The sequence below is a fragment of the Taudactylus pleione genome, unplaced genomic scaffold, assembly GCF_031769625.1.
Source record: "Taudactylus pleione unplaced genomic scaffold, aTauple2 ptg000281l, whole genome shotgun sequence".
Taxonomy (NCBI): domain Eukaryota; kingdom Metazoa; phylum Chordata; class Amphibia; order Anura; family Myobatrachidae; genus Taudactylus; species Taudactylus pleione.
Genome location: NW_028284683.1, coordinates 793,503 through 820,747, shown reverse-complemented (window position 1 = coordinate 820,747; position 27,245 = coordinate 793,503). Strand labels below are relative to the sequence as shown.

Sequence of the window (27,245 nt, the reverse complement as noted above, 5' to 3'; positions counted from 1 at the left end):
GGAAATTATTGTACCGGCCTTTAATTCTCCAGACCTCTCGGCAGGTGAGGCCTCATTGGATGTGGTACGGGCCCTCCGGATTTATGTGGACCGTACCAGTTCCCTTCGGAAGTCAGACTCGTTTGTCCTATACAGATTTCACAAGAAGGGTTGGCCAGCCAATAAACAAACATTGGCTAGATGGCTTCATGTGACGATATCTGAGGCTTACACTCAGGAGGGCCTTCCTATTCCGCCTTCTGTGACTGCTCATTCTACTCGGTCTATGGGTCCCTCGTGGGCAGCTCGCCGTGGCGCCTCGACTGTTCAGCTTTGTAAGGCGGCCACATGGTCTTCTGTCCAGACCTTTCTGAGGTATCATGCATTCGATACCTATGCCTCTCAGGATGCCTCATTTGGGTGGCTGACTCTCCTTTAAGCTCAGGAGCGGCCCCACCCTTAAAAGGACTGCTTTGGGACATCCCCAAGGTCTCCCTGTGCTGTCTATGGACCCTGAAGAAAATGAGAGATATGGTAAGAACTTACCATTGTTATCTCTCTTCTTCGAAGTCCATAGGGTCCACAGGGCACCCACCCTGACGCACCTGTGCTTCAGATGGGCTTCGCTCTGGTCACCAGTTTTTCCATCTCCTATGTGAGAATGTGATTCTAGAGTGTTCCAGACTTTCTTCTCTCTCTTTTATCCTCCACCGGCCTTTGACTTACTAAGAACTGTGGTGCCTCTGGCCCGGGGGCGGAGTATAGAGGGAGACCCAGTGCATCCTGAGAGAAACATTTTAACTGTGTGGTGCCCGGATGACTTTGCAATCACCTTTACCCCAAGGTCTCCCTGTGGACCCTATGGACTTCGAGGAAAGAGAGATAACAAAGGTAAGTTCTTACCACATCTCTCTCATTTTATCATCTAGTGTGTATCCAGCTTATTAGTCTTTAAATATACATAAAATAAAATTGTGCGATCCTGCATTAGAATATGCTACAAGCCAGTCTCCAATTAGGTAGAACTGGCAGATTGGGCAGGATTACCTGCAGACCACAAGGTTTTACTGTTACGGTTTTTTGTTTTCCTTTATATTATGCTGCTCTGGTAGACGATTCGGACCTAGAGGATCCCTCATGCCCTAGGAGGCAGGTGTATGTCATAGCCGTCAGCACAGTGAGGAGTCCAAACTTATCATTGCTCAAGAGGAAGAAGAAACTGCCTATTTCCTTTCCTTTGTACCAAACCTGAGAAGGACCAGGTGTCTCACAGACTATAGTCCCTTTATCCTCTCCCTAGTGAGTATTGTTTCCTCCTAAAGTGGATGCTCCCAGTGCACACTTATCAAAGACCTTAACTATTCCTATCACCAATGCAGGAGTTTCTAAGACTGGCAAGGACAGGAAGTGAAAAGCCATTATAATTGTTTTGGAATAACAAGGAACAAGCTGGTTGGAAAAAACTTTTGGATGTCCTGCAGTCTGGCAAACCAAGTATCTGGGCACTGCAACGTTTGACATAGTCATTCTGACTTTAGGCCGTCGTAAATCCGGGGTGTCGTCAGAACTCTGGGGACCTGTTATTACTATAGAGTTTGCAAAACAGATGACCTGACGGTTCTCTATGCCCACTTCAGTCAGTGGGCAGCAATTAAGAGCTTGTAAAACTGTTTCTGTAAATGTAAGGCCACATTCTACCAGTTTGGTTAGTAGCTCCTTGGCGGTGGAGCATTGGGGCCTGGGCTTAGCAGGTGTGGCAGCTCTGTACATCCGGTTGTAAAGATTCAGTCTTTTTGGATCCAAACATACTACTTTCGGTCATATTTCTTATAGCGTCCAAACTCTTGGCTGAGCCTTCCCTGCCCCAGGGCTTCCCGATGAATGAGACAAAAGAATTTAACTTAAGGACAGAACCCCCCCTTTTTGCCCCGTGCTCACACAGCGTATCACCCACTACCTGTATGTTTTTGTTTTTTTATTTCACGTTGCAACAGTCAGTATAATTATTCTTCAAGTTTATTATGCCACGAAAAAAAAAAAGAGGTTTACAGACTCTCACCTCCAGAGGGTTTAACTGTGGAACCTGCCATTGTATCATTTACAGTCAATAGTCTGGGACCTGCCCGCAGTGCGACACCAGTTACTGTGATACAGTTCTAGGAAACTGACTAAACGGCTTAAAGAGACCCCCGACACTGAATAACGTTACTAAATCAAGGCGGGAGCAGGTCACATGATGTGGGAATGAACAGAGCTTGTCAAGTATTTATATATAACCTATGTGACAGGTATACATAAGGGAATATAAAAACAGTTTATGTACATCATATACATGGGTGTGAGTAAAGAGTGACAGTGGGTGCCTCTCTATAAGTATTATCTATATATTCCATATATGATTCTGTAGACCTATATATGTCGGGATTACTGTCGCTTAGCCTTGTACGGACGAGACCGTTTGCGCCGGTCTGGCTTCCTCTGTTTGTGTAGTCGACCGATGCTGACCCCTTGCCGCCTCCTGACGGAAATGTTCTGCTCCACCAGGCTTGCCAGCATCCCTAAGAAAGGAGAGACGTTACAGACACCTGGAACCCACCTCCGATAGCCAGATGCCCACCCAAGAGCCTGGAAGCTTACCTTCCTGCGCCAACATAGAGATGAACGCACAGATAAACTCGTCATAGTTATGAGTCCTCCTTTGGTCATCGATCTGAAAAGAAGAATGAAGAAAGGTCAAACAATAACAGAGGCCAGGAACTATAGGACAATGAGGACTACACCCCACTAGGAGAGAGTACCTTGAATTTCTTGCGCTTCTCCAGCTCTTCCCTCAGACAGGCCTCCGAAGTGGCGATTTCAGCTTCTACGCATTTAAGCAATGCCAGGAGCTCCTAAAAGAGAACACAAGCTGTGTCTACACTTTACAGTGCCCGTCATCGGCCGATTCGCGCCACATCAGCGGCTGATGAAAGTCAGATCCAGCCATTAAAATGACTCAGATGTTGCTGAATATTTCTCAGCTCAACGTGGGAAGAAATTATATTCCAAATATGATTTCAGCCTGGGTGCACGGGGCAGTTTGGAACACAGAAGCTTGGTGACAATGGGCAGACATGGGTAATAGGAGACTTTCTAGGATTATCTGTGTGACCTCTATGATAACAGAATCTGCGTCCTCACCTTGGGGGAAAATCTTTCTCCAGGTGGAGCATCTGGAATTTTGCAACGCGATCCATCTGTCTCTAAAGTCTCTTTTCCTTCTTCCATTTTGCTGATCTTAGGGGAAACTTTGCCAGAATCTGAGAATGAAGGGTGTAAAATCTCGAGTCATTCATAAACATTATCTATTGCCGTCTAAATCTATTAACAAGTAACAACATCCAACATTGACACCCATCACACTTTCACCACAAAACAGGCGCAGATCTTATGCATACCCATTCGGCTGAGCGTGCAAAGATGGCCATCTCTGCTGAGGTGTAGAATCCCAGTGCCAACCAGCGGGCCCAGCTCCCGCACCGCGCGGTTGTACCGGACACAGTCTAATCGCAGAAGAGGCTCTTCCTCTCCAAACAGGACCTTGGACAGGTGGGACGTGACGGGGCTGGAGGGACGCGTGGGGTTGGCAGATCTCAGAGGGGAGCGCAGTGGGGAGTTGAAAGCGCTGCCGATTTCTGAAGCGGTGTCTGTGCTCTCGTTGCTGGGGGTCGGGGATGGCTGGGACAGGGGGGCTACAGGGGCAGCAGTCTTTATTGAGAGTGGGGAACACAGTTCTCTTTGAGTTTCTTTTAACTTCTCTGCCAAGACGTTAGCCGGGAGCTCAGGTCCGGTAGCTGGTGTTAGGGACTCGGCGCTTCTCCTCTTGAACCTGCGGGATATAGTGAGTTAGGAAATGGACTGCATCTTGTTTTGAGGTTCGTCATCTAAACCTTTTACTCACCCAGGAAGAGCTGGTGGTCTTGTGGAACTCTCTGTATCCTCGTCTTCCTCTTCATCCGAGTCTGGAGAGGGTGGTAGGATTCCCCGCGATCTCCCAACACCTGCAGCCAAGTCTTCTTCCTCCTATAATAACATGATTAATGTTTATTCAACTGCGCTGCACCTACAGCAACCCCCAAATACCCCATGTGCTCAGGCGTCAGACCTGGGGCTCTCATACTGCATTCTGGAAGGGCATGCTGGGATTTGCAGTTCCACAACTAGAGTCAATGGGTGCCTGGGTCTGCTCTCTATAATCCAGGTTACTGTACCCCAGAACAGTGCAGGCAATGACACAGCTTATTGTTACACACCTACGAGTTTCGTCTGTTTGGCAGACGCCCCCTGATACTCTCCAAAGTAACGGGCACAGTCAATCACATTCCCCATTCTAATAACACAAGGCTAATAGTATTTCAGCACTGAGATAAACCAGTTTCCATCCACGTGACAGTCAGGGGGGCACTAACCTGCATTGGGGACTTGGCATAGTTGTGGTTATCCAGGAAAGCGGGCAGCCGGGGCACCTGGGCAGTGGCTGTGCCCCCGTTATGAGGAAGGACGCTGAGTTTGCTGTAAGTATTTGCTATAGGGGCTCGCTGGGCAGATCCGGACACCCCCACATCTGTGATAAGCGATATGGAGACAGACATATAGCAGATTTATCAATTCACAGGATTTTCTTAGCATTTAAATCAGAAAAAAATAGACCCTGAAAGTTTTCCACTAAACCCGATCCCAGCCATCATCTTCCTGGCTACATACACTTGGCGTAGCGAGTCTCACCTCCCCTGCTGCTTTGCTGGGCCATCCATACGGAGCTCAGACTAGTGCAGCATCATATTACTGACACCTGTAGGTTAATGAGAGTAGCGCGGGAAGCCGGCCGGTCTCCCTACTCCGCTCACTCTGAGCTCAGTGATGGGGATTTGTGAAAAGAAGGGAAACAAAATGCTGCAGGAGAGGTAAAGGCTACATACACTTAGTAACATGTATCTAGCAAACTAACATAGAATACGGGTGACATCTGCAATGTAGGAACTTTGTTGCTCATCTAGAATTGGATGTAAGCTCAATTTTCCCTTTTTTTTTTCCCAAGCAAATGTTTTTGTACCGCATATGCGCACCAAAACGTCTGACACATGTGCCACAATGGTGACTGGAACCATCCTGAGTTTACTGCTCCCTACAGCAACGACACATATGCGGTTGCCAGGAGGTTCATCACTTGCACTCTTAACAATTAGTGTACTGTAACTTAGCATTCACTGCTAGCACTGTGCAGCCCCATCTCCTGCTGTACAGACATGTACTGTATTGTGTATGATTAGTGTACTGTAACTTAGCATTCACTGCTAGCACTGTGCAGCCCCATCTCCTGCTGTACAGACATGTAATGTATTGTGTATGATTAGTGTACTGTAACTTACCATTCACTGCTAGCACTGTGCAGCCCCATCTCCTGCTGTACAGTCATGTAATGTATTGTGTATGATTAGTGTACTGTAACTTAGCATTCACTGCTAGCACTGTGCAGCCCCATCTCCTGCTGTACACACATGTAATGTATTGTGTATGATTAGTGTACTGTAACTTAGCATTCACTGCTAGCACTGTGCAGCCCCATCTCCTGCTGTACAGACATGTAATGTATTGTGTATGATTAGTGTACTGTAACTTAGCATTCACTGCTAGCACTGTGCAGCCCCATCTCCTGCTGTACAGACATGTAATGTATTGTGTATGATTAGTGTACTGTAACTTAGCATTCACTGCTAGCACTGTGCAGCCCCATCTCCTGCTGTACAGTCATGTAATGTATTGTGTATGATTAGTGTACTGTAACTTAGCATTCACTGCTAGCACTGTGCAGCCCCATCTCCTGCTGTACAGACATGTAATGTATTGTGTATGATTAGTGTACTGTAACTTACCATTCACTGCTAGCACTGTGCAGCCCCATCTCCTGCTGTACAGTCATGTAATGTATTGTGTATGATTAGTGTACTGTAACTTAGCATTCACTGCTAGCACTGTGCAGCCCCATCTCCTGCTGTACACACATGTAATGTATTGTGTATGATTAGTGTACTGTAACTTAGCATTCACTGCTAGCACTGTGCAGCCCCATCTCCTGCTGTACAGACATGTAATGTATTGTGTATGATTAGTGTACTGTAACTTAGCATTCACTGCTAGCACTGTGCAGCCCCATCTCCTGCTGTACAGTCATGTAATGTATTGTGTATGATAAGTGTACTGTAACTTAGCATTCACTGCTAGCACTGTGCAGCCCCATCTCCTGCTGTACAGTCATGTACTGTATTGTGTATGATTAGTGTACTGTAACTTACCATTCACTGCTAGCACTGTGCAGCCCCATCTCCTGCTGTACAGTCATGTAATGTATTGTGTATGATTAGTGTACTGTAACTTAGCATTCACTGCTAGCACTGTGCAGCCCCATCTCCTGCTGTACACACATGTAATGTATTGTATATGATTAGTGTATTGTAACTTAACATTCACTGCTAGCACTATGCAACCTCATCTCCTGCTGTACAGACATGTAATGTATTGTGTATGATTAGTGTATTGTAACTTAGCATTCACTGCTAGCACTGTGCAGCCCCATCTCCTGCTGTACAGACATGTAATGTATTGTGTATGATTAGTGTACTGTAACTTAGCATTCACTGCTAGCACTGTGCAACCTCATCTCCTGCTGTACAGTCATGTAATGTATTGTGTATGATTAGTGTACTGTAACTTAGCATTCACTGCTAGCACTATGCAACCTCATCTCCTGCTGTACAGACATGTAATGTATTGTGTATGATTAGTGTACTGTAACTTAGCATTCACTGCTAGCACTGTGCAGCCCCATCTCCTGCTGTAGACATGTAATGTATTGTGTATGATTAGTGTACTGTAACTTACCATTCACTGCTAGCACTGTGCAGCCCCATCTCCTGCTGTACAGACATGTAATGTATTGTGTATGATTAGTGTACTGTAACTTAGCATTCACTGCTAGCACTGTGCAGCCTCATCTCCTGCTGTACAGACATGTAATGTATTGTGTATGATTAGTGTACTGTAACTTAGCATTCACTGCTAGCACTGTGCAGCCCCATCTCCTGCTGTACAGTCATGTAATGTATTGTGTATGATAAGTGTATGGTAACTTAGCATTCACTGCTAGCACTGTGCAGCCCCATCTCCTGCTGTACAGACATGTAATGTATTGTGTATGATTAGTGTATTGTAACTTAGCATTCACTGCTAGCACTGTGCAGCCCCATCTCCTGCTGTACAGACATGTAATGTATTGTGTATGATTAGTGTACTGTAACTTAGCATTCACTGCTAGCACTGTGCAGCCCCATCTCCTGCTGTACAGACATGTAATGTATTGTGTATGATAAGTGTATTGTAACTTAGCATTCACTGCTAGCACTGTGCAGCCCCATCTCCTGCTGTACAGACATGTAATGTATTGTGTATGATTAGTGTATTGTAACTTAGCATTCACTGCTAGCACTGTGCAGCCCCATCTCCTGCTGTACAGACATGTAATGTATTGTGTATGATTAGTGTATTGTAACTTAGCATTCACTGCTAGCACTGTGCAGCCCCATCTCCTGCTGTACAGACATGTAATGTATTGTGTATGATTAGTGTACTGTAACTTAGCATTCACTGCTAGGACTGTGCAGCCTCATCTCCTGCTGTACAGTCATGTAAGGTATTGTGTATGATTAGTGTACTGTAACTTAGCATTCACTGCTAGCACTATGCAACCTCATCTCCTGCTGTACAGACATGTAATGTATTGTGTATGATTAGTGTATTGTAACTTAGCATTCACTGCTAGCACTGTGCAGCCCCATCTCCTGCTGTACAGACATGTAATGTATTGTGTATGATTAGTGTACTGTAACTTAGCATTCACAGCTAGCACTGTGCAGCCTCATCTCCTGCTGTACAGTCATGTAATGTATTGTGTATGATTAGTGTATTGTAACTTAGCATTCACTGCTAGCACTGTGCAGCCCCATCTCCTGCTGTACAGACATGTAATGTATTGTGTATGATTAGTGTACTGTAACTTAGCATTCACAGCTAGCACTGTGCAGCCTCATCTCCTGCTGTACAGTCATGTAATGTATTGTGTATGATTAGTGTACTGTAACTTAGCATTCACTGCTAGCACTGTGCAGCCTCATCTCCTGCTGTACAGTCATGTAATGTATTGTGTATGATTAGTGTATTGTAACTTAGCATTCACTGCTAGCACTGTGCAGCCCCATCTCCTGCTGTACAGACATGTAATGTATTGTGTATGATTAGTGTACTGTAACTTAGCATTCACAGCTAGCACTGTGCAGCCTCATCTCCTGCTGTACAGACATGTAATGTATTGTGTATGATTAGTGTACTGTAACTTAGCATTCACTGCTAGCACTATGCAACCTCATCTCCTGCTGTACAGACATGTAATGTATTGTGTATGATTAGTGTACTGTAACTTAGCATTCACTGCTAGCACTGTGCAGCCCCATCTCCTGCTGTACAGACATGTAATGTATTGTGTATGATTAGTGTACTGTAACTTAGCATTCACTGCTAGCACTGTGCAGCCCCATCTCCTGCTGTACAGACATGTAATGTATTGTGTATGATTAGTGTACTGTAACTTAGCATTCACTGCTAGCACTGTGCAGCCTCATCTCCTGCTGTACAGTCATGTAATGTATTGTGTATGATTAGTGTACTGTAACTTAGCATTCACTGCTAGCACTGTGCAGCCCCATCTCCTGCTGTACAGACATGTAATGTATTGTGTATGATTAGTGTACTGTAACTTAGCATTCACTGCTAGCACTGTGCAGCCTCATCTCCTGCTGTACAGTCATGTAATGTATTGTGTATGATTAGTGTACTGTAACTTAGCATTCACTGCTAGCACTGTGCAGCCCCATCTCCTGCTGTACAGACATGTAATGTATTGTGTATGATTAGTGTACTGTAACTTAGCATTCACTGCTAGCACTGTGCAGCCCCATCTCCTGCTGTACAGACATGTAATGTATTGTGTATGATTAGTGTACTGTAACTTAGCATTCACTGCTAGCACTGTGCAGCCTCATCTCCTGCTGTACAGTCATGTAATGTATTGTGTATGATTAGTGTACTGTAACTTAGCATTCACTGCTAGCACTGTGCAGCCCCATCTCCTGCTGTACAGACATGTAATGTATTGTGTATGATTAGTGTACTGTAACTTAGCATTCACTGCTAGCACTGTGCAGCCCCATCTCCTGCTGTACAGACATGTAATGTATTGTGTATGATTAGTGTACTGTAACTTAGCATTCACTGCTAGCACTGTGCAGCCCCATCTCCTGCTGTACAGACATGTAATGTATTGTGTATGATTAGTGTACTGTAACTTAGCATTCACTGCTAGCACTGTGCAGCCCCATCTCCTGCTGTACAGACATGTAATGTATTGTGTATGATTAGTGTACTGTAACTTACCATTCACTGCTAGCACTGTGCAGCCCCATCTCCTGCTGTACAGACATGTAATGTATTGTGTATGATTAGTGTACTGTAACTTAGCATTCACTGCTAGCACTGTGCAGCCCCATCTCCTGCTGTACAGACATGTAATGTATTGTGTATGATTAGTGTACTGTAACTTAGCATTCACTGCTAGCACTGTGCAGCCTCATCTCCTGCTGTACAGTCATGTAATGTATTGTGTATGATTAGTGTACTGTAACTTACCATTCACTGCTAGCACTGTGCAGCCTCATCTCCTGCTGTACAGACATGTACTGTATTGTGTATGATTAGTGTACTGTAACTTAGCATTCACTGCTAGCACTGTGCAGCCCCATCTCCTGATACACTTAAGGAGCAAACACATCTTGCCATACAGCCAGATTTGCACACTCAGCAAATGCACCTTTTGGGGGGAGCAATTTACTACAGCGATTAAGACGTTCATACTGGCCAACTCCATCTGAGTCTATTTTGCACATTTGTTTCCTACAATAAACAGAACTTATCCTGTAAATCCGTCCAGTTCCACTGCACCTGTTTTATTATTCTGGGCATTAATTGTACCGGGAGTTTCCTGGGCCGCTGCAGACTTTGCAGGATTAGACTTTGCTTCCTCATTGGTCTGACAATCGGTGGGTTTCTGCGCCTGTATCAGCTCTGGTTGGGTCACACGGATCAGCTGTAGACAGACGGGATGGTGGTGATGAGGACAATGACAGATAGATAGTTTGGAAAACTTATTTACACATATAGTGATCAGTCAGGTAATTAAAGGACGCTCAGCAGCGAGGGTATGAGGGCAGTGGCCGGGCCATCTTGTCCCATCTTACCTGCTGTAAGGCCTCCAGCACAGTCTGTCTGTTCATCTTTAAGATATGAAGTTTGCTCTCGTATTTCAGTCTTCGATCTGGCACCACAGCCATCAGGTTAAAGCGGATGTCATGATAGGGTTCCCTGCACAGATTACACATCATCATCTCTGGCAACAAAGCTGGCAGCAACGGTCATCTGTCCGCATATAACCAGTACGTACCCTGCCGTGGCCAGTCCTATTCTCTCCATGATAACTCTGCGCGCCTTGTCTGTCCACTCCTCATCCTCCGCCCAAGGACCTGAGGAGAACAATCACGTAATGTTCATTATCTAGAACAAGCCGGGCGCATGTCGCTACTTCATGGGTGGTGTGGTGGCACTGGGGGTACAAAGGTAAGGTGATGGGATTTGGTATTGGTAACCTGCAGCTGTTATACAGACGGTCAGAAGGGGTGGGAAAGAGACAGCTCTATATACAGCCTACATATGACCCGCCAGACAGGAGTCATTGTCCTCTGCCGTCCATTATAGGACCAGAAAACGCCAATCACTCATAGGAACGCCTTACCATGATCAATGGGGTAGACCTTCAGCCCATCCAGCTCAAACAGCCGTCCTTTAATGGGAACGTAACTAACAAAGTGAAACGCCTCCATAGTGCGCACAGCGCTGATCCCGTTCTGCTTCTCAGGCAGGTGACGCGGCTCCGGCCTGCGAGAGAAGGGAGAGCGCGCACTGGTCATTCTGGGATATCTCATACCGTGGATGCGAAAATGCGGGAACATTCTAGTCTTATGTAGTTTAACGTACTCCCCCCCTGCTCCATCCACAGTTCGGAGACAGCTAGTACTGCCTGGCGCAATGGAGGGGTCGCCAGGAGATAACTAGGATTGCTCATGCTTACCCCCTAATCCATCCACAGCTCAGAGACAGCTAGTACTGCCTGGCGCAATGGAGGGGTCGCCAGGAAAGAACTAGGATTGCTCATGTTTACCCCCTAATCCATCCACAGCTCAGAGACAGCTAGTACTGCCTGGCGCAATGGAGGGGTCGCCAGGAAAGAACTAGGATTGCTCATGTTTACCCCCTAATCCATCCACAGCTCAGAGACAGCTAGTACTGCCTGGCGCAATGGAGGGGTCGCCAGGAAAGAACTAGGATTGCTCATGTTTACCCCCTAATCCATCCACAGCTCAGAGACAGCTAGTACTGCCTGGCGCAATGGAGGGGTCACCAGGAGAGAACTAGGATTGCTCATGTTTATCACATTCTCCATCCATAGCTCGGAGACAGCTAGTACTGCCTGGTGCAATGGAGGGGGCACCAGGAAAGAACTAGGATTGCTCATGTTTACCCCCTAATCCATCCACAGCTCAGAGACAGCTAGTACTGCCTGGCGCAATGGAGGGGGCACCAGGAAAGAACTAGGATTGCTCATGTTTACCCCCTAATCCATCCACAGCTCAGAGACAGCTAGTACTGCCTGGTGCAATGGAGGGGTCACCAGGAGAGAACTAGGATTGCTCATGTTTATCACATTCTCCATCCATAGCTCAGAGACAGCTAGTGTTGCCTGGTGCAATGGAGGGGTCACCGGGAGACAGCTAGTGCTGCCAGGTGCAATGGAGGGGTCACCGGGAGACAGCTATTGTTGCCTGGTGCAATGGAGGGGTCACCGGGAGACAGCTAGTACTGCCTGGTGCAATGGAGGGGTCTCCGGGAGACAGCTAGTACTGCCTGGTGCAATGGAGGGGTCACTGGGAGACAGCTAGTGTTGCCTGGTGCAATTGAGGGGTCCCCGGAAGACAGCTAGTTCTGCCTGGTGCAATGGAGGGGTCACCGGGAGACAGCTAGTACTGCCTGGTGCAATGGAGGGGTCACCGGGAAACAGCTAGTGTTGCCTGGTGCAATTGAGGGGTCACCGGGAGACAGCTAGTGTTGCCTGGTGCAATGGAGGGGTCACCGGGAGACAGCTAGTGTTGCCTGGTGCAATGGAGGGGTCACCGGGAGACAGCTAGTGTTGCCTGGTGCAATGGAGAGGTTGCCAGGAGACAACTGCTGCTGCTGGTTTATGGGATGTTAAGGACTCACATTTGGCTGTTACCGGTCAGTATGAATGAAGAATCTGAGCACATATAATGTTACTGGGCGCGAGTGGTTTGCAATAACATACACTGTACACTGGTCTCTTACCTTGCATGGCTGTTGTGAGCTTTTGCCAGTTCTGGAGCGTTCCCGATGGCATAACCTTTACTCTGAGAGAGAAGAGAGAACACTGACTGAGACGTATATATGAGCGGACACCTGCAGTTCCCCCCAGCATAGCCGGGTCAGTGCATAGGGAGGTTAGACGTGGGTCCCTCAGACCTGCTCCCACCTCACCGGCTGGTTAAGGCCCATAGAGAGAGCACAGCTGGCGGAAGCCTGTGCACGGTTATTGGATCACAGACCTGCAGCCTAGTGGCCAATACAGGTTCCCATTCCTCTACTGTACTGAACTCCAGCAGGAAACATAACGCCATCAGCTTCTTCTATTATTGGCTGGCAGCATTGGCTTTCCTGTCCTGTCACTGCTGCTGTGCAGTGGAGGAGACTCAGCTCTAATCAGCCAATGGGCCGATAGCTCCCCCTGGATCATCGACCTGCTAAGAGGCTGCCCGAGTGCTTCTAGCACCTGGGAATGGGCTCTGCATTCCAAATCAATATCACCCCTTTCCTGAGGATGGAAACCATACCCATGTATTGGGTGCAGAGAGACATGGGCTGCAGTGTGGCCATAAAGAACAGAGAGGAGTCGGCATTTGAGACCATGGAGTGACTACCTAGGGGACTGTGTTATTCATATGAGGCTACAGGGAGCCAGAAACTGGCCAATGATTCTGAGAAATACCCGAAACACATGATCACAGACATGTAGCCGCAAACAGCACTTATACAATTAGTCGCTGTGCGCTAATACCTTTCATTACCACACCCCTTATACACTCACAGCCCCCGACACTTCCCGCCATGATAGTTCCAGATACAAGTTACTTTTCTGTGGTGACAAATATCACTGAGCAGCAGGGATTGTGATATCACTAGAGGCCATTTACAGAGTGCACAGCCCGGCTGTGCTCCTGCCATCTGAGGGGGTGACTGTAGCTGGTCACAGGACAAGATGGCCGAGATTTGTGGTGAAGCAGAATTCTGTAGGGGAGGCGTTAGGTCAGAGGTGTTCAGCATGAGGGCCTCCAGCTGCAGTGAAACTACACATCCCAGCATGCCCTGCTAGTTTTCTAGCATTCCCTAAAAGCAAGACTGTGGCAGTGCATGCTGGGATGTGTAGTTCCACAGCAGCTGGAGGTCCGCATGTTGAACACCCCTGCGTTAGGTGGGCATAGGTTATGGAGAAAGTAAGAGCACTGCAACAAAGCAGTACAAATATAAAATTCCTTTTTTGCAGAGTAAAATTATTAGGCCTACAAGATAAATGGGGAAGATGGCGCACTTTGGGGGGGTTTCCTTCTGAGGGCAGAAACGTTTCATTTAATGATAGGGGAGAATGTGATAGGAAGTTGTACTTTTCGTTTTATTTTTAGTATTGTACTGTACACCTTCTCAGGGTTTTCCATCAAATTTGGTCAATCTAGACACTCTGTGGGCGGACAAACTAGGCACGCGGTCACATGGTGCACCTCTGGCGTTCTGGCGTGCTTCATAAATGGTTACTTTACGTAACGTTACGTCGGGTTACTTCTCATTTCACACTACACAGCAGTAACTATAGAGCACAAATATTCAGGTGACGTAAAGCGGTTCCCTGAGGGTCTTCAACCTGGACACTCCCTGCCGGCCTCTCTGCTCGCTGGGGGTACACATGAGTTTGGATACTGAATGATAAGTTTGTCCTGGTTACAGTGAAATCTCGGACAGTCCTGTAGAAGCTCACGGTAGTATTACCTCTGGGCTGAACCCCTTGGTGAAATCCTTGATGCGGCTCAGGGTGGGCCCCAGATGGACCCCGCTGCAGTTGAGTAAGACACTGAGGAGGGCGTGAGTGGCGCAGGAATTCGGGATCAGCTGCGACCGAGAATGAAAGAGATGATGAGTGATGAGCTAGGGGCGCCCGTAACACGAGCTTTTAGTATTCGCAGCGCTGTTACCGCACCTGGTGGGCAAAGAACATGTTGTTGACCACTTCCTCCTCAATGACGGACGTGTCATCCAGTAGGGTGGAGACCTTCCGGCGTGACCGGCGTTCTTCGATCCATTTAAAGAGGAATATGAAGCCGTAGACTGGCCTGAGGAGCGGTGAGATGGAGAAGCAATGTAAATAGGCTGATACATGAAATAACAGGAAACGCATTGATATATAAATGAGAATCTGTGCTCCATACCCCGGGCATTTGCTTTGCAGATCATAGATCTCTTCTACCTGCACCCCCTTTACACCTATGGAGGAAACAAAGACTCATCAGTCACCAGTCGCCCTCTCCAGTATCCTCCAGGAGGTTTTATTGCTAATAAACTATTTGCCCTGACAACTGAGAATTTGCCTGTAACCCCCAAAACCGCAATTAGTAAGATGAACCTTCCTAACTAAGTCCCTGATTCAGAGCCCGACGCTCTGACCAGAGCGCTCGCTCTGAATCAGGGCCCACCTCCATAATTATGGAGCGTCCTCCTGGACGCTCGTATAGCTGTGGGTCAACAGCCACAGTATATACGAGCGTGCAGGATGATGGTCGCGATGGTCTTGACCATCGCCACTGCGAGCCGAAGCCTGCGGTTGAGGTTCTCAACCGCAAGGCCCGGAGTGATTTTGGCTCTATCAGAGCCAAAATCACTCCCACTGACATCACTAGTGATGTCAGTGGGCCGGCTTCTGACGGTAGGCGTTCCCTTGGGAACGCCCCCGTCTGGGAGGCATGCCCCCGGCACGCCCACCAAAGGGGGCGTGCTGTCAATCAACATCGACAGCACGCCCCCTTTGATCAGACACAACGAGCGAAGGAAAGTCCTTCGCTCTTCGCGTCTCGCGCATGCGCACGACGGAGCTCCCTCCGTCGTGCGCATGCGCAGTGCAGACCATCGACCCACTTGCGAGCGGACAGCCGCTCGCGAGTGGGTCTGAATCAGGCCCTAAATGTGTTCACCCTCATTGTTACCCCGAAAAAGCTGCACAATCATCATCCTCTTCTTGTCAGAATTATTACCCCTTCTCCAACTGCCCCGGTCTGCTCTCTCCAGCGGCTCACTTACCAAAATCTTCCACCAGCAGCGTGAAGAGCCCTAAAGGACAGGAAGGAGAGAACAGGTGAGCGTTACTGATGCACACACATCAGGGGAGCGTTATCGGCGCGCACACACGTCAGGGGAGCGTTACCGATGCACACACGTCAGGTGAGCGTTACCGGCGCACACACACGTCAGGTGAGCGTTACCGGTGCACACACGTCAGGTGAGCGTTATCGGCGTGCACACGTCAGGCGAGCGTTATCAGCACACACACGTCAGGTGAGCGTTATCAGCACACACACGTCAGGGGAGCGTTATCGGCGCACACATACGTCAGGGGAGTGTTATCGGCGCACACATACGTCAGGGGAGCGTTATCGGCACACACATACGTCAGGGGAGCGTTATCGGCAGACACACGTCGGGAGCGTTATCGGTGCACTCACACGTCAGGGGAGTGTTATCGGCACACACACGTCAGGTTATCAGCGCACACACACGTCAAGTGAGCGTCATCGGCGCACACACACACGTCAGGTGAGCGTTATTGGCGCACACACACACGTCAGGTAAGCGTTATCGGCGCACACACACGTCAGGTGAGCGTTATCGGCACACACACACGTCAGGTAAGGGTTTGGAGGTCAGATGTTAGGGACAGAGCTGATTCAGTATAGTTATTTTGGGAGACTCAGTAGCCATAGATCAGCGGGTTACTGTCCCTTCATCTGTAATGGGCACATAATTGTAGGAAGGTAACTACACTATGTAGAAAAAAGTGATTGGACACTGACAGTAAATAGATCAGTGAGATGTTAGTGATGTCAGTACTGTGTAGGTCACCACGTGCAGTGAGATGTTATAGTGATGTCACTACTGTGTAGGTCACCACGTGCAGTGAGATGTTATAGTGATGTCAGTACTGTGTAGGTCACCACGTGCAGTGAGATGTTATAGTGAGGTCAGTACTGTGTAGGTCACCACGTGCAGTGAGATGTTATAGTGACGTCAGTATGTGTAGGTCACCACGTGCAGTGAGATGTTAGTGGCGTCAGTACTGTGTAGGTCACCACGTGCAGTGAGATGTTATAGTGACGTCAGTACTGTGTAGGTCACCACGTGCAGTGAGATGTTATAGTGACGTCAGTATGTGTAGGTCACCACGTGCAGTGAGATGTTATAGTAATGTCAGTACTGTGTAGGTCACCACGTGCAGTGAGATGTTATAGTGACGTCAGTACTGTGTAGGTCACCACGTGCAGTGAGATGTTAGTGAGGTCAGTACTGTGTAGGTCACCACGTGCAGTGAGATGTTATAGTGACGTCAGTATGTGTAGGTCACCACGTGCAGTGAGATGTTAGTGAGGTCAGTACTGTGTAGGTCACCACGTGCAGTGAGATGTTAGTGAGGTCAGTACTGTGTAGGTCACCACGTGCAGTGAGATGTTATAGTGACGTCAGTATGTGTAGGTCACCACGTGCAGTGAGATGTTAGTGAGGTCAGTACTGTGTAGGTCACCACGTGCAGTGAGATGTTATAGTGACGTCAGTATGTGTAGGTCACCACGTGCAGTGAGATGTTAGTGACGTCAGTATTGTGTAGGTCACCACGTACAGTGAGATGTTATAGTGAGGTCAGTACTGTGTAGGTCACCACGTGCAGTGAGATGTTATAGTGATGTCAGTACTGTGTAGGTCACCACGTGCAGTGAGGTGTTATAGTGAGGTCAGTACTGTGTAGGTCACCACGTGCAGTGAGATGTTAGTGGCGTCAGTACTGTGTAGGTCACCACGTGCAGTGAGATGTTAGTGAGGTCAGTACTGTGTAGGTCACCACGTGCAGTGAGATGTTATAGTGATGTCAGTACTGTGTAGGTCACCACGTGCAGTGAGATGTTATAGTGAGGTTAGTACTGTGTAGGTCACCACGTGCAGTGAGATGTTATAGTGAGGTCAGTACTGTGTAGGTCACCACGTGCAGTGAGATGTTATAGTGATGTCAGTACTGTGTAGGTCACCACGTGCAGTGAGATGTTATAGTGAGGTCAGTACTGTGTAGGTCACCACGTGCAGTGAGATGTTATAGTGATGTCAGTACTGTGTAGGTCACCACGTGCAGTGAGATGTTATAGTGAGGTCAGTACTGTGTAGGTCACCACGTGCAGTGAGATGTTATAGTGAGGTCAGTACTGTGTAGGTCACCACGTGCAGTGAGATGTTATAGTGACGTCAGTACTGTGTAGGTCACCACGTGCAGTGAGATGTTATAGTGAGGTCAGTACTGTGTAGGTCACCACGTGCAGTGAGATGTTAGTGACGTCAGTACTGTGTATATCCACCACGTGCAGTGAGATGTTATAGTGACGTCAGTATTGTGTAGGCCACCACGTGCAGTGAGATGTTATAGTGAGGTCAGTACTGTGTAGGTCACCACATGCAGTGAGATGTTATAGTGATGTCAGTACTGTGTAGGTCACCACGTGCAGTGAGATGTTATAGTGACATCAGTACTGTGTAGGTCACCATGTGCAGTGAGATGTTATAGTGACGTCTACTGTGTAGGTCACCACGTGCAGTGAGATGTTATAGTGATGTCAGTACTGTGTAGGTCACCACGTGCAGTGAGATGTTAGTGAGGTCCGTACTGTGTAGGTCACCACGTGCAGTGAGATGTTATAGTGACGTCAGTACTGTGTAGGTCACCACGTGCAGTGAGATGTTAGTGAGGTCAGTACTGTGTAGGTCACCACGTGCAGTGAGATGTTATAGTGATGGCAGTACTGTGTAGGTCACCACGTGCAGTGAGATGTTATAGTGAGGTCAGTACTGTGTAGGTCACCACGTGCAGTGAGATGTTATAGTGAGGTCAGTACTGTGTAGGTCACCACGTGCAGTGAGATGTTATAGTGACGTCAGTACTGTGTAGGTCACCACGTGCAGTGAGATGTTATAGTGACGTCAGTACTGTGTAGGTCACCACGTGCAGTGAGATGTTATAGTGAGGTCAGTACTGTGTAGGTCACCACGTGCAGTGAGATGTTATAGTGACGTCAGTACTGTGTAGGTCACCACGTGCAGTGAGATGTTATAGTGACGTCAGTATGTGTAGGTCACCACGTGCAGTGAGATGTTAGTGACGTCAGTACTGTGTAGGTCACCACGTGCAGTGAGATGTTATAGTGACATCAGTATGTGTAGGTCACCATGGCAGTGAGATGTTAGTGACGTCAGTACTGTGTAGGGCCACCACGTGCAGTGAGATGTTATAGTGAAGTCAGTACTGTGTAGGTCACCACGTGCAGTGAGATGTTATAGTGATGTCAGTACTGTGTAGGTCACCACGTGCAGTGAGATGTTATAGTGATGTCAGTACTGTGTAGGTCACCACGTGCAGTGAGATGTTATAGTGATGTCAGTACTGTGTAGGTCACCACGTGCAGTGAGATGTTATAGTGATGTCAGTACTGTGTAGGTCACCACGTGCAGTGAGATGTTATAGTGATGTCAGTACTGTGTAGGTCACCACGTGCAGTGAGATGTTATAGTGATGTCAGTACTGTGTAGGTCACCACGTGCAGTGAGATGTTATAGTGAGGTCAGTACTGTGTAGGTCACCACGTGCAGTGAGATGTTATAGTGAGGTCAGTACTGTGTAGGTCACCACGTGCATTGAGATGTTATAGTGAGGTCAGTACAGTGTAGGTCACCACGTGCAGTGAGATGTTATAGTGAGGTCAGTACTGTGTAGGTCACCACGTGCAGTGAGATGTTATAGTGAGGTCAGTACTGTGTAGGTCACCACGTGCAGTGAGATGTTATAGTGAGGTCAGTACTGTGTAGGTCACCACGTGCAGTGAGATGTTATAGTGAGGTCAGTACTGTGTAGGTCACCACGTGCAGTGAGATGTTATAGTGTGGTCAGTACTGTGTAGGTCACCACGTGCAGTGAGATGTTATAGTGATGTCAGTACTGTGTATGTCACCACGTGCAGTGAGATGTTATAGTGAGGTCAGTACTGTGTAGGTCACCACGTGCAGTGAGATGTTATAGTGAGGTCAGTACTGTGTAGGTCACCACGTGCAGTGAGATGTTATAGTGACGTCAGTAATGTGTAGGTCACCACGTGCAGTGCGATGTTAGTGAGGTCAGTACTGTGTAGGTCACCACGTGCAGTGAGATGTTATAGTGAGGTCAGTACTGTGTAGGTCACCACGTGCAGTGAGATGTTATAGTGACGTCAGTATGTGTAGGTCACCACGTGCAGTGAGATGTTAGTGACGTCAGTACTGTGTATATCCACCACGTGCAGTGAGATGTTATAGTGATGTCAGTACTGTGTAGGTCACCACGTGCAGTGAGATGTTATAGTGATGTCAGTACTGTGTAGGTCACCACGTGCAGTGAGATGTTATAGTGAGGTCAGTACTGTGTAGGTCACCACGTGCAGAGATGTTATAGTGACGTCAGTAATGTGTAGGTCACCACGTGCAGTGAGATGTTAGTGAGGTCAGTACTGTGTAGGTCACCACGTGCAGTGAGATGTTATAGTGACGTCAGTATGTGTAGGTCACCACGTGCAGTGAGATGTTAGTGACGTCAGTACTGTGTAGGTCACCACGTGCAGTGAGATGTTATAGTGACGTCAGTATGTGTAGGTCACCACGTGCAGTGAGATGTTAGTGACGTCAGTACTGTGTATATCCACCACGTGCAGGCGGTATGTTCTGCCATCTGCCTTATTTACAGTGACCAACTGTGACACTGAGGAAGGGCGAGGCGGCCTAGAACTCACCCGTCGCTCCAATTCCTCCCAGGGGCTCTTAGTAGGGTTCAGATCTGGACTTTGAACTGGCCAGTCCATCCGGGTTACCGAATATTCTGTATGCCAGTCCAGCATCACCCTGGAAACATTACAGGTGCCATTGTCGTCCTGCTAAAAACATTTGTTGTTTCCGTAGAACTGCAAGTACACGAGCCGCCCCACCAAGTGTTCTTGTCCAAACCGCCACATTAGTGGCCATTTGGAGCGCGTGTGTATTTTGCTTGCACGGGGGTGTCCAATCACTTTTGTCTACATAGTGTACAACACATCCCTGCGTGTGCAGGTCTCAGGACTCCAAAATGACATTAAAAAGGAATCAGAGAAGGGTGACTAAAACGGAACATGGGCTCACAGCAAAGTATATATATGGAGAATACAGAGCATAGATCAGTGTTATGGTCTATTTACATAGTGCCACTAAGTTACACTGCGCTGCACAGAGAGAATATCTGTCATCCACATCAGTCCCTGCTGCACTGAGCTAACAGTCTAAATTCCATCCACACGCAAAGTAGGGTTCATTGTGGTCATCAAATAATTAACCTAAGCATGGGAGAAAACCAGAGCACTCAGAGATAAACCTAAAAACAAAGAGAGAACATACAAACTCCACACATGTACCTGGTCGAGAATAAAAGTTATGAATGCAGCAATGCTAACCATTGTGCACAGTGCTGCCTATCTATATAAATGAGTGGACTTCGATAATAAGGGGAACATGCTGAATCGGAAGAGAGGGAACAGAAGAGGCGATAGATCCATGGAATAATGCACAGGATACGCACACACTGCTATTGCGATAGAAAACGTACAAAAAAAAATAAAAACAAATTGTAAAACAAAAACGTGGCAGACTAGCCCAGGCCTGCAGGTTCTTATCTGATTCTTCTATGGCAGAGACAATGGACCTCATTCAGAGTCGGTCGTTGCGGCCGCACGGTTGTACACAGCCGATGTTCGCTAAACTGTGCATGCGTAAAGTTCGCAATGCGCGTGCGCAAACTAGCTGTTACGATCAGAAATTTCTCTCTCCTTGAACACAGCCAGGTCGGTAGTTTGAGTGAGAGATTGAACCGTTTGTGGGTGGTAACAGGGGAAGGTGCTTGAAAACGGGGGAGTGGAGATCCGAACGCAGGCGTGCCTCATTATGCGAACAGCGTTTAATGGGAGTGCATAATTAACAAAGTAGTGTCATGGCACACGTGACATGGGAGGTTTGTAAACTGACTTGATCGTAGTACTTAAGAGAGGGTATGGTCAACCTTAAGCTCTACGACCAGTTCCGATGGTCTCGATTAATCCTTATATGCCCGGAGATGACGTGTGTTGTGATCGAGAAGGGGGCGTGATTTAGTCTTACGACCGCTTCTTACCCTCGGTCGTTCAGCTAACGATCTCATCTTAGGACCGCAACTTGTGATCTCTTCATTTGCATATCCGCCCCTTTCCCCTACGACCGTGCGGCCGCAATGACCGACTCTGAATGAGGTCCAATATGCTTCTAGTGAAATAAGAGCCCCGGGAACACACTGGTATAGTCATAATGTTATTTAAATATGAATTGCTAAATATTAATAGACCAATACAAGCAGTACATGAAAACAGGGTTACAGCACCCCAAAGGTGCAAGTGGCGAGCTCTGCTTTCTCGTGTGACCAGAAGCCTGGCACCGTAGTAATACCACCAGGGCCCGCTCACTTTCCCGCCCGCACCCTCTGCCCAGTGACAGTGTTCCCCTACATCTAGCCTACTACAGGCTACGGCTGACAGGCGGCAATCTCTGCCGTAAGGCTACGGTAACGGCGAGGGTCCAAGGAAAGAATGTACGTGGCTAAACTAAAAACCAATAGCAAACAATAAATCAGTTCATTTGCCCTTCCTCACATATAACCACAATTACCACCACTAAACGCCAAAACCATGATGGTAACATACCCTACAGTCCTGTTATAGAATAAAGTATCCCCCCCCCCCCACATTACGGACCACTGACTTGTATGTATGTTATTCTGTTGCTTGTTTGTATCATTGCTCTGTACAGCGCTGCGGAAATATATGACGCCTCATAAATAAAAGCTCATTTAATAATCTTATTGGTCTGCGGGATCATATACCCACGGTGGCTGCACACGCATAGCAACGCTGGCGCCCCGGGAATAGCGGCTTCAGGTGCCGGAGACCCAATAAGGGGAGAAAGTGGCTCAGTTACATTAATGTGTTGCTAGAAGCGCGGATCCCAGTCATGGAAATCTGTTGTTTTATTCCTGCTTAACAATAAGAGAAGATCCTTCTGGCCATGCCAGGCCGGCTGCGTATGGTTGGCACTGAGTGGATGGACCGCAATGAGCCGCATCACAATAGCTCGGGATATACGGAGAAGACACGTTAAACATATTCCTCATACTAGTCTGCACTGCAGCGAAATTTTGAAAAGGAGATAATATCTGACCCTGACCCTAACCTCCCGGGGGGGGTGCCCAACTCTAAACCCCCCGCGGCTGTCCGTGCCCGGCATCCCTTCAATCGGGAAATCGGGTGCCGGTCTCCCAGCGTCGGTAAAATGACAGGCGTCTAGATTTAGTCGCCTGTCATGTAACCCTCGCCGGGATTAAGTAGTCTGGAAGCTGGCGGTCGGCATTGTGTCCGCCGGCTTCCCGTACGTACAACTCTGGGCCCCATAGCTGAGGAGCTTCCGTCCTTGTCCAAGTTACATGTGTTATATACGTTTGTTTCCCGGGGCCCCTAACAAACTTTTGCTATGGGGCCTTCAAATACCTAGTTATGCCCCTGGGTACATGCATGGGCATGCTGAGTCTTATAGTTATCTGTGCATTGATGGGCCACAGACCCCCCTCCCCCCCTCTAATATTACCCCCATGACTATTAAATGTGCAAATAACCACATACCATATGTGTGAGGTCTAAGAGCTGCCCCATCTGGTTGTTCTGTATACAGTGTATTACCTATCAGAGAGAACTGCCCCCTACATCTGCTGCCCCAGGGGGGCACCCACACCCCCAGGCTGGCAGCAGAGAGTGCATTAATTCCTCCCCCATGGGGCAGCAGCCTCTTATGGAGGGGGGGGAGAGGATGATGGGAGGTGTAGTACCTGGGTCGCTCTCCAGCTCTAACCAGCCTTTATTCATGTTGTCTCATCCATGCCTCCGGGCCCCTGACGTCACAGCAGCGCGACGGAAACGCTTCCGGTACGCAAAAGTCTGCGATCTGTGCAGAGTGATCTTTCCTCCCCCCCGCCTGCGTCCATCTTGGTCTCCATCTCAGGAGCCATGTGTGCTGAGCCATTCGCCTTTACTGCAGTGTATCCTGTGCTTTAAGAAAATGGCCGCTGAGCCCGTGTTCTGCAGACAGGCAGGAATAGCAGTCGTACCGCTGGAGTTCCCTCTAGGCTTCTGTCTGGTCCCATCACGTGACTTTAATCATAATAACAGAAGCCATTTTTAGTCAGGGCAAGGAGAGATTTGGGGCTAATTCCTCAGTACTTGAATATATGATATTAATATTTCTAACAGTCATATAAATTAATAACACAGAAAGTAGGGACAAACCTTATAGGGTCATTAAATGCTGCCATTGCATCCTGCTAGGTTCCCAATGCAGCAAAATAGTCTTTTATGGATTTACCTAACAACCCTAAGTATTAGGGACAGTCCCAGGGTTCATGTTTCTCCATATAAATGTCCCTATTTTCCCCTGTTGACCATCTGCACAGAATAATCGTTTTTAGGGGGGGATTCAGTTAGTTGCGGCAATTCACCAAGGCAGTGGTTCCCAAACTTTTTTGAATCACGGCGCCTTAGAGTATCAGCATTGTTATCACGGCACCCCTAAGCCAAAAGTTTGTTATTCAGAAATTCAGAAAAAATGTAGTAAAGTGAACTAAATTGTGCTTATCTGTCATCCTTAGGGTCAGTTATGGGGTGGGGGACAGGTTTGCGCTTCTGTTTGTCCATATATTTACATTACATTGACCATAAATTATTTGATTTGGTGCTGGACCACCATCCTGAGGCACCCCTGCAAGTGTCCTGAGGCACCCCAGGGTGCCACGGCGCACAGTTTGGGAACCACTGCACCAAGGGCTAATTGAAGGCTATTCAATCAGAGCACAGGGCAGCCCGCAGGCAACAATGATATTTTTTCATACCTGAGCTAGCTCGAAAAGAAACAGCCTGTTTGCGGGAGCCGCAACATTGGTCCGTGAACTTATCCCAGATATCACCTGCATTAAATTACCGCTGCTAATTGAATTTCCCCCTTATACCCCTTTCTCACAGAAAGCAAATTCCCAAGTCAAGAATTTGGACCCGGTAATTTGCTGATCAACACTGGTCCTTTTTCTGTGTGAAAGGGTCAACCGGGGTCGAATTTCCCGAGACTTCATCGCACGGCATCACTTTAGTGTGAGAGGAGAGCCTGGGGCATACATGCCTACCCTCACGGAATTCACGGGAGGCTCAGGATTTTTCGGGTAACCCTCCGGAACCCCTGGAAGGCTAGGCACTTCTCCCACATTCTGCCCACTTCCTAGTGAAGTAGGCAGAATGGGGAGGCTATTAGAGGCGATCGGCGGGTCTGGGCATTGAGGCGGGGCCTAATGACGCAATTCTATGAGAATCGTGTCATTTAGCCCCACCCCCTAATTAAAATATGCATCATTGCGTCAAATTCCCGCGAGGGGGCGGGGCTTAATGACTCGGTTTTGGTCGGCCCCGTCCCCAACTCCACCCACCTGCTTCTCCTCCCCAGGCTTCTCCCGGGGAGGAGAAGTACAATGTCGGCAAGTATGGCCTGGGGCATATTTGCCTACTTTTAAAAAAGCATTTCAGGGAGATTGTAAAAATAACACCGATAAGTGTGGATGTATGGTGGGCGTGTACTGCTACATCTGAGAGGCGTGTCATACATGTGATAGGTGTGTACTGCTACATCTGAGAGGCGTGTCATACACTTCATTTACATCCAATGTAATTGAGCCATAAAGCAGTTAGTAAGATCTACGTGTTGATGAAAAAAAACACACTGATACTTTTCAGAAAATACATGTAGCCATAGGGATCATTGTGCCCTATAACCAATGCAGGGAAATTATACTAATAATCCCATTTGAATGTATATATCCAGGGCTGAAACTAGGATATCTGTCACTCCCGGCCCCCTGGAAAGACAGGCAAGCCTCCCAGCGGCCACCAACTCATCCAGATCTTCCACAGTAATGATAGAAACCCCCGCAGTGTGGGGGGGGAGGCACAACAGAAAATATCCAGGGGTCTTTTGTTATCAGAACCTCCAGGAGGTTAGTTAGGAGGCCATGAACCAGGTCCCAGAAGGGGATAATATTCGGACCAGTCCACCATATATGGATCATAATACCCCTGCAACCACAACCCCGCCAACAATTGGGTGAGGAGGACGGGAACCAGCGATAATAAATTTTGTATGCCGTCTCCTTTATTTTAGTTGTAATAGAGCTTTTGGCTATCCCCAGTTTCATGTTGTCCCAGGCCTCATCATCTGGAGGAGGTCCGAGATCTTGCTCCCAAGCAATTTCGTAAGGGCCTCAGAGGAGGGAGGGAGACGTCTAAAGAGAGGGCATAAAGCTGGGAGATTAAGCCCTTGGACAAGGGAGAGTGTTTACATAGATTCTCAAAAAGGAGTAAGGGCTCGGAGAACAGAGAGAGAAGGAAGGAGTGTAGAACATGGCAAATTTGAAGGAATTCAAAGGGGCTAAGTGTCTGGGACGGGGATTTCTGTTGCAGTTCAGACAGGGATAACCATTGACCCCGGTTGGAAAAATCAGCAAGAATTTAAATCTCACTCGAGACCAATTACGAAACTTCTAGGAAGAAAATCCAGGAGGGAACAGGGGGTTATGCTAAATAGGGGTCAGGGGAGACGTTGGTGAGGAAAGATTCATCTTGAGAGAGTAGAAGTCCCAAAGTTTGGTATTAAATTTGATAGTGGGGAGCAGTTTTGATGCATGGGGTCGGGGTGCAGAGGAAAGACCCCATAGTGGATTCAGATCTGGGAGATTGACATAGGCCGACTCAATATCAAACCAAGAAATACAGCCCGAGGGAGAGTAAGAAGCGATAATATGGGAGAAATGGGAGGCCAGAAAGTAAAGGCCAGATAGTAAAGTTTAACGTCAGGAAGCCCTCTACTACCTCCTGGGACCGACCTCCCCAAGGTTTTAGCTGCAATTCGCAGGGGTCTGTGATTCCAAATAAAGCGGGCAAGGTCTTTTTGAATATTACTGAGAAATGAAGCGGGAACAGCTGCAGATAGGGTTTGCAAAAGAAGGAGCCATGTTGGTATAATATTCATCTTAACGGTTATGAACCTACCCAGCCACAAAATAATAAGACGATTCAAGGATGTCAAATCGCTCTGCATTCTGGAAAACAGAGGTGTGATATTTTTTACGAAAAAGAGAGTCATAACAGGAGGTCAGATAAATCCCCAGATACAGGAGGGTGGGAGGGGGGTTGACATGTAGCAGTTTGGCCTTCGACTTGGAATAATTAATCTTATAGCCTGAGACGTTGCTGTAGGACTGAAGGATGGAAAAGAGGCTGCAGACAGGGTAGTAGGGTCAGGTGATGATTTATGTCATGATTCCAAGGTATGAAGTTTAATAGAAAGTTCATTTATCTGGGTAAGAGATTCTTTATTTTTCCTGGAAGCCAGACTGATCAGGTGATCCCATATGATGTGCCAACTAAAGGGTGGATCCAGAAGTATCTGGATAGTCATTCAGAGCAAAATAGTCAGAAAAAGTTGTGCTTGAAGATGTGACAGTATTTCAGGGTTGTGTAATAGAGAGTCATTAAGACGCC

The 27,245-nt window shown here is 47.6% G+C and overlaps 1 protein-coding gene across 3 annotated transcripts; it reads right to left on the bottom strand.

The window, feature by feature from the left end:
- Positions 1–1,979: 1,979 nt before the first annotated feature.
- Positions 1,980–23,596, bottom strand: BAP1 (BRCA1 associated deubiquitinase 1). 3 transcript variants are annotated; one of them, XM_088482033.1, is made up of 17 exons: positions 23,498–23,596; positions 15,589–15,618; positions 14,724–14,778; positions 14,495–14,627; positions 14,287–14,406; positions 12,538–12,599; positions 10,913–11,055; positions 10,565–10,643; positions 10,362–10,485; positions 10,066–10,210; positions 4,428–4,582; positions 3,920–4,041; positions 3,417–3,847; positions 3,160–3,278; positions 2,778–2,870; positions 2,617–2,689; positions 1,980–2,537 (listed from the first exon to the last, which is right to left on the bottom strand). In XM_088482033.1, exons 1-17 carry the CDS (start codon positions 23,532–23,534, stop codon positions 2,404–2,406), a joined length of 2,055 nt encoding a protein of 684 aa, XP_088338159.1. In that variant the 5' UTR covers positions 23,535–23,596; the 3' UTR covers positions 1,980–2,403. The 3 variants fall into 3 exon arrangements, with proteins under 3 accessions (XP_088338159.1, XP_088338161.1, XP_088338162.1); XM_088482035.1 differs by having other exon boundaries at positions 10,096–10,210; XM_088482036.1 differs by lacking the exons at positions 15,589–15,618; positions 23,498–23,596 and adding an exon at positions 15,495–15,534.
- Positions 23,597–27,245: the final 3,649 nt, after the last annotated feature.

What these genes read in the sequence shown, in the direction of transcription:
- BAP1 (XM_088482033.1), bottom strand. Translation starts at nt 23,534, where the DNA reads ATGAATAAAGGCTGGTTAGAGCTGGAGAGCGACCCAG. An exon ending in CTGCAAAGCAAATGCCCGGG is followed by an intron (nt 14,628 to 14,723) that starts GTATGGAGCACA and finishes ACCGCTCCTCAG; the next exon opens with GCCAGTCTACGGCTTCATAT. An exon ending in CCAAGGGGTTCAGCCCAGAG is followed by an intron (nt 12,600 to 14,286) that starts GTAATACTACCG and finishes CTTCTCTCTCAG; the next exon opens with AGTAAAGGTTATGCCATCGG.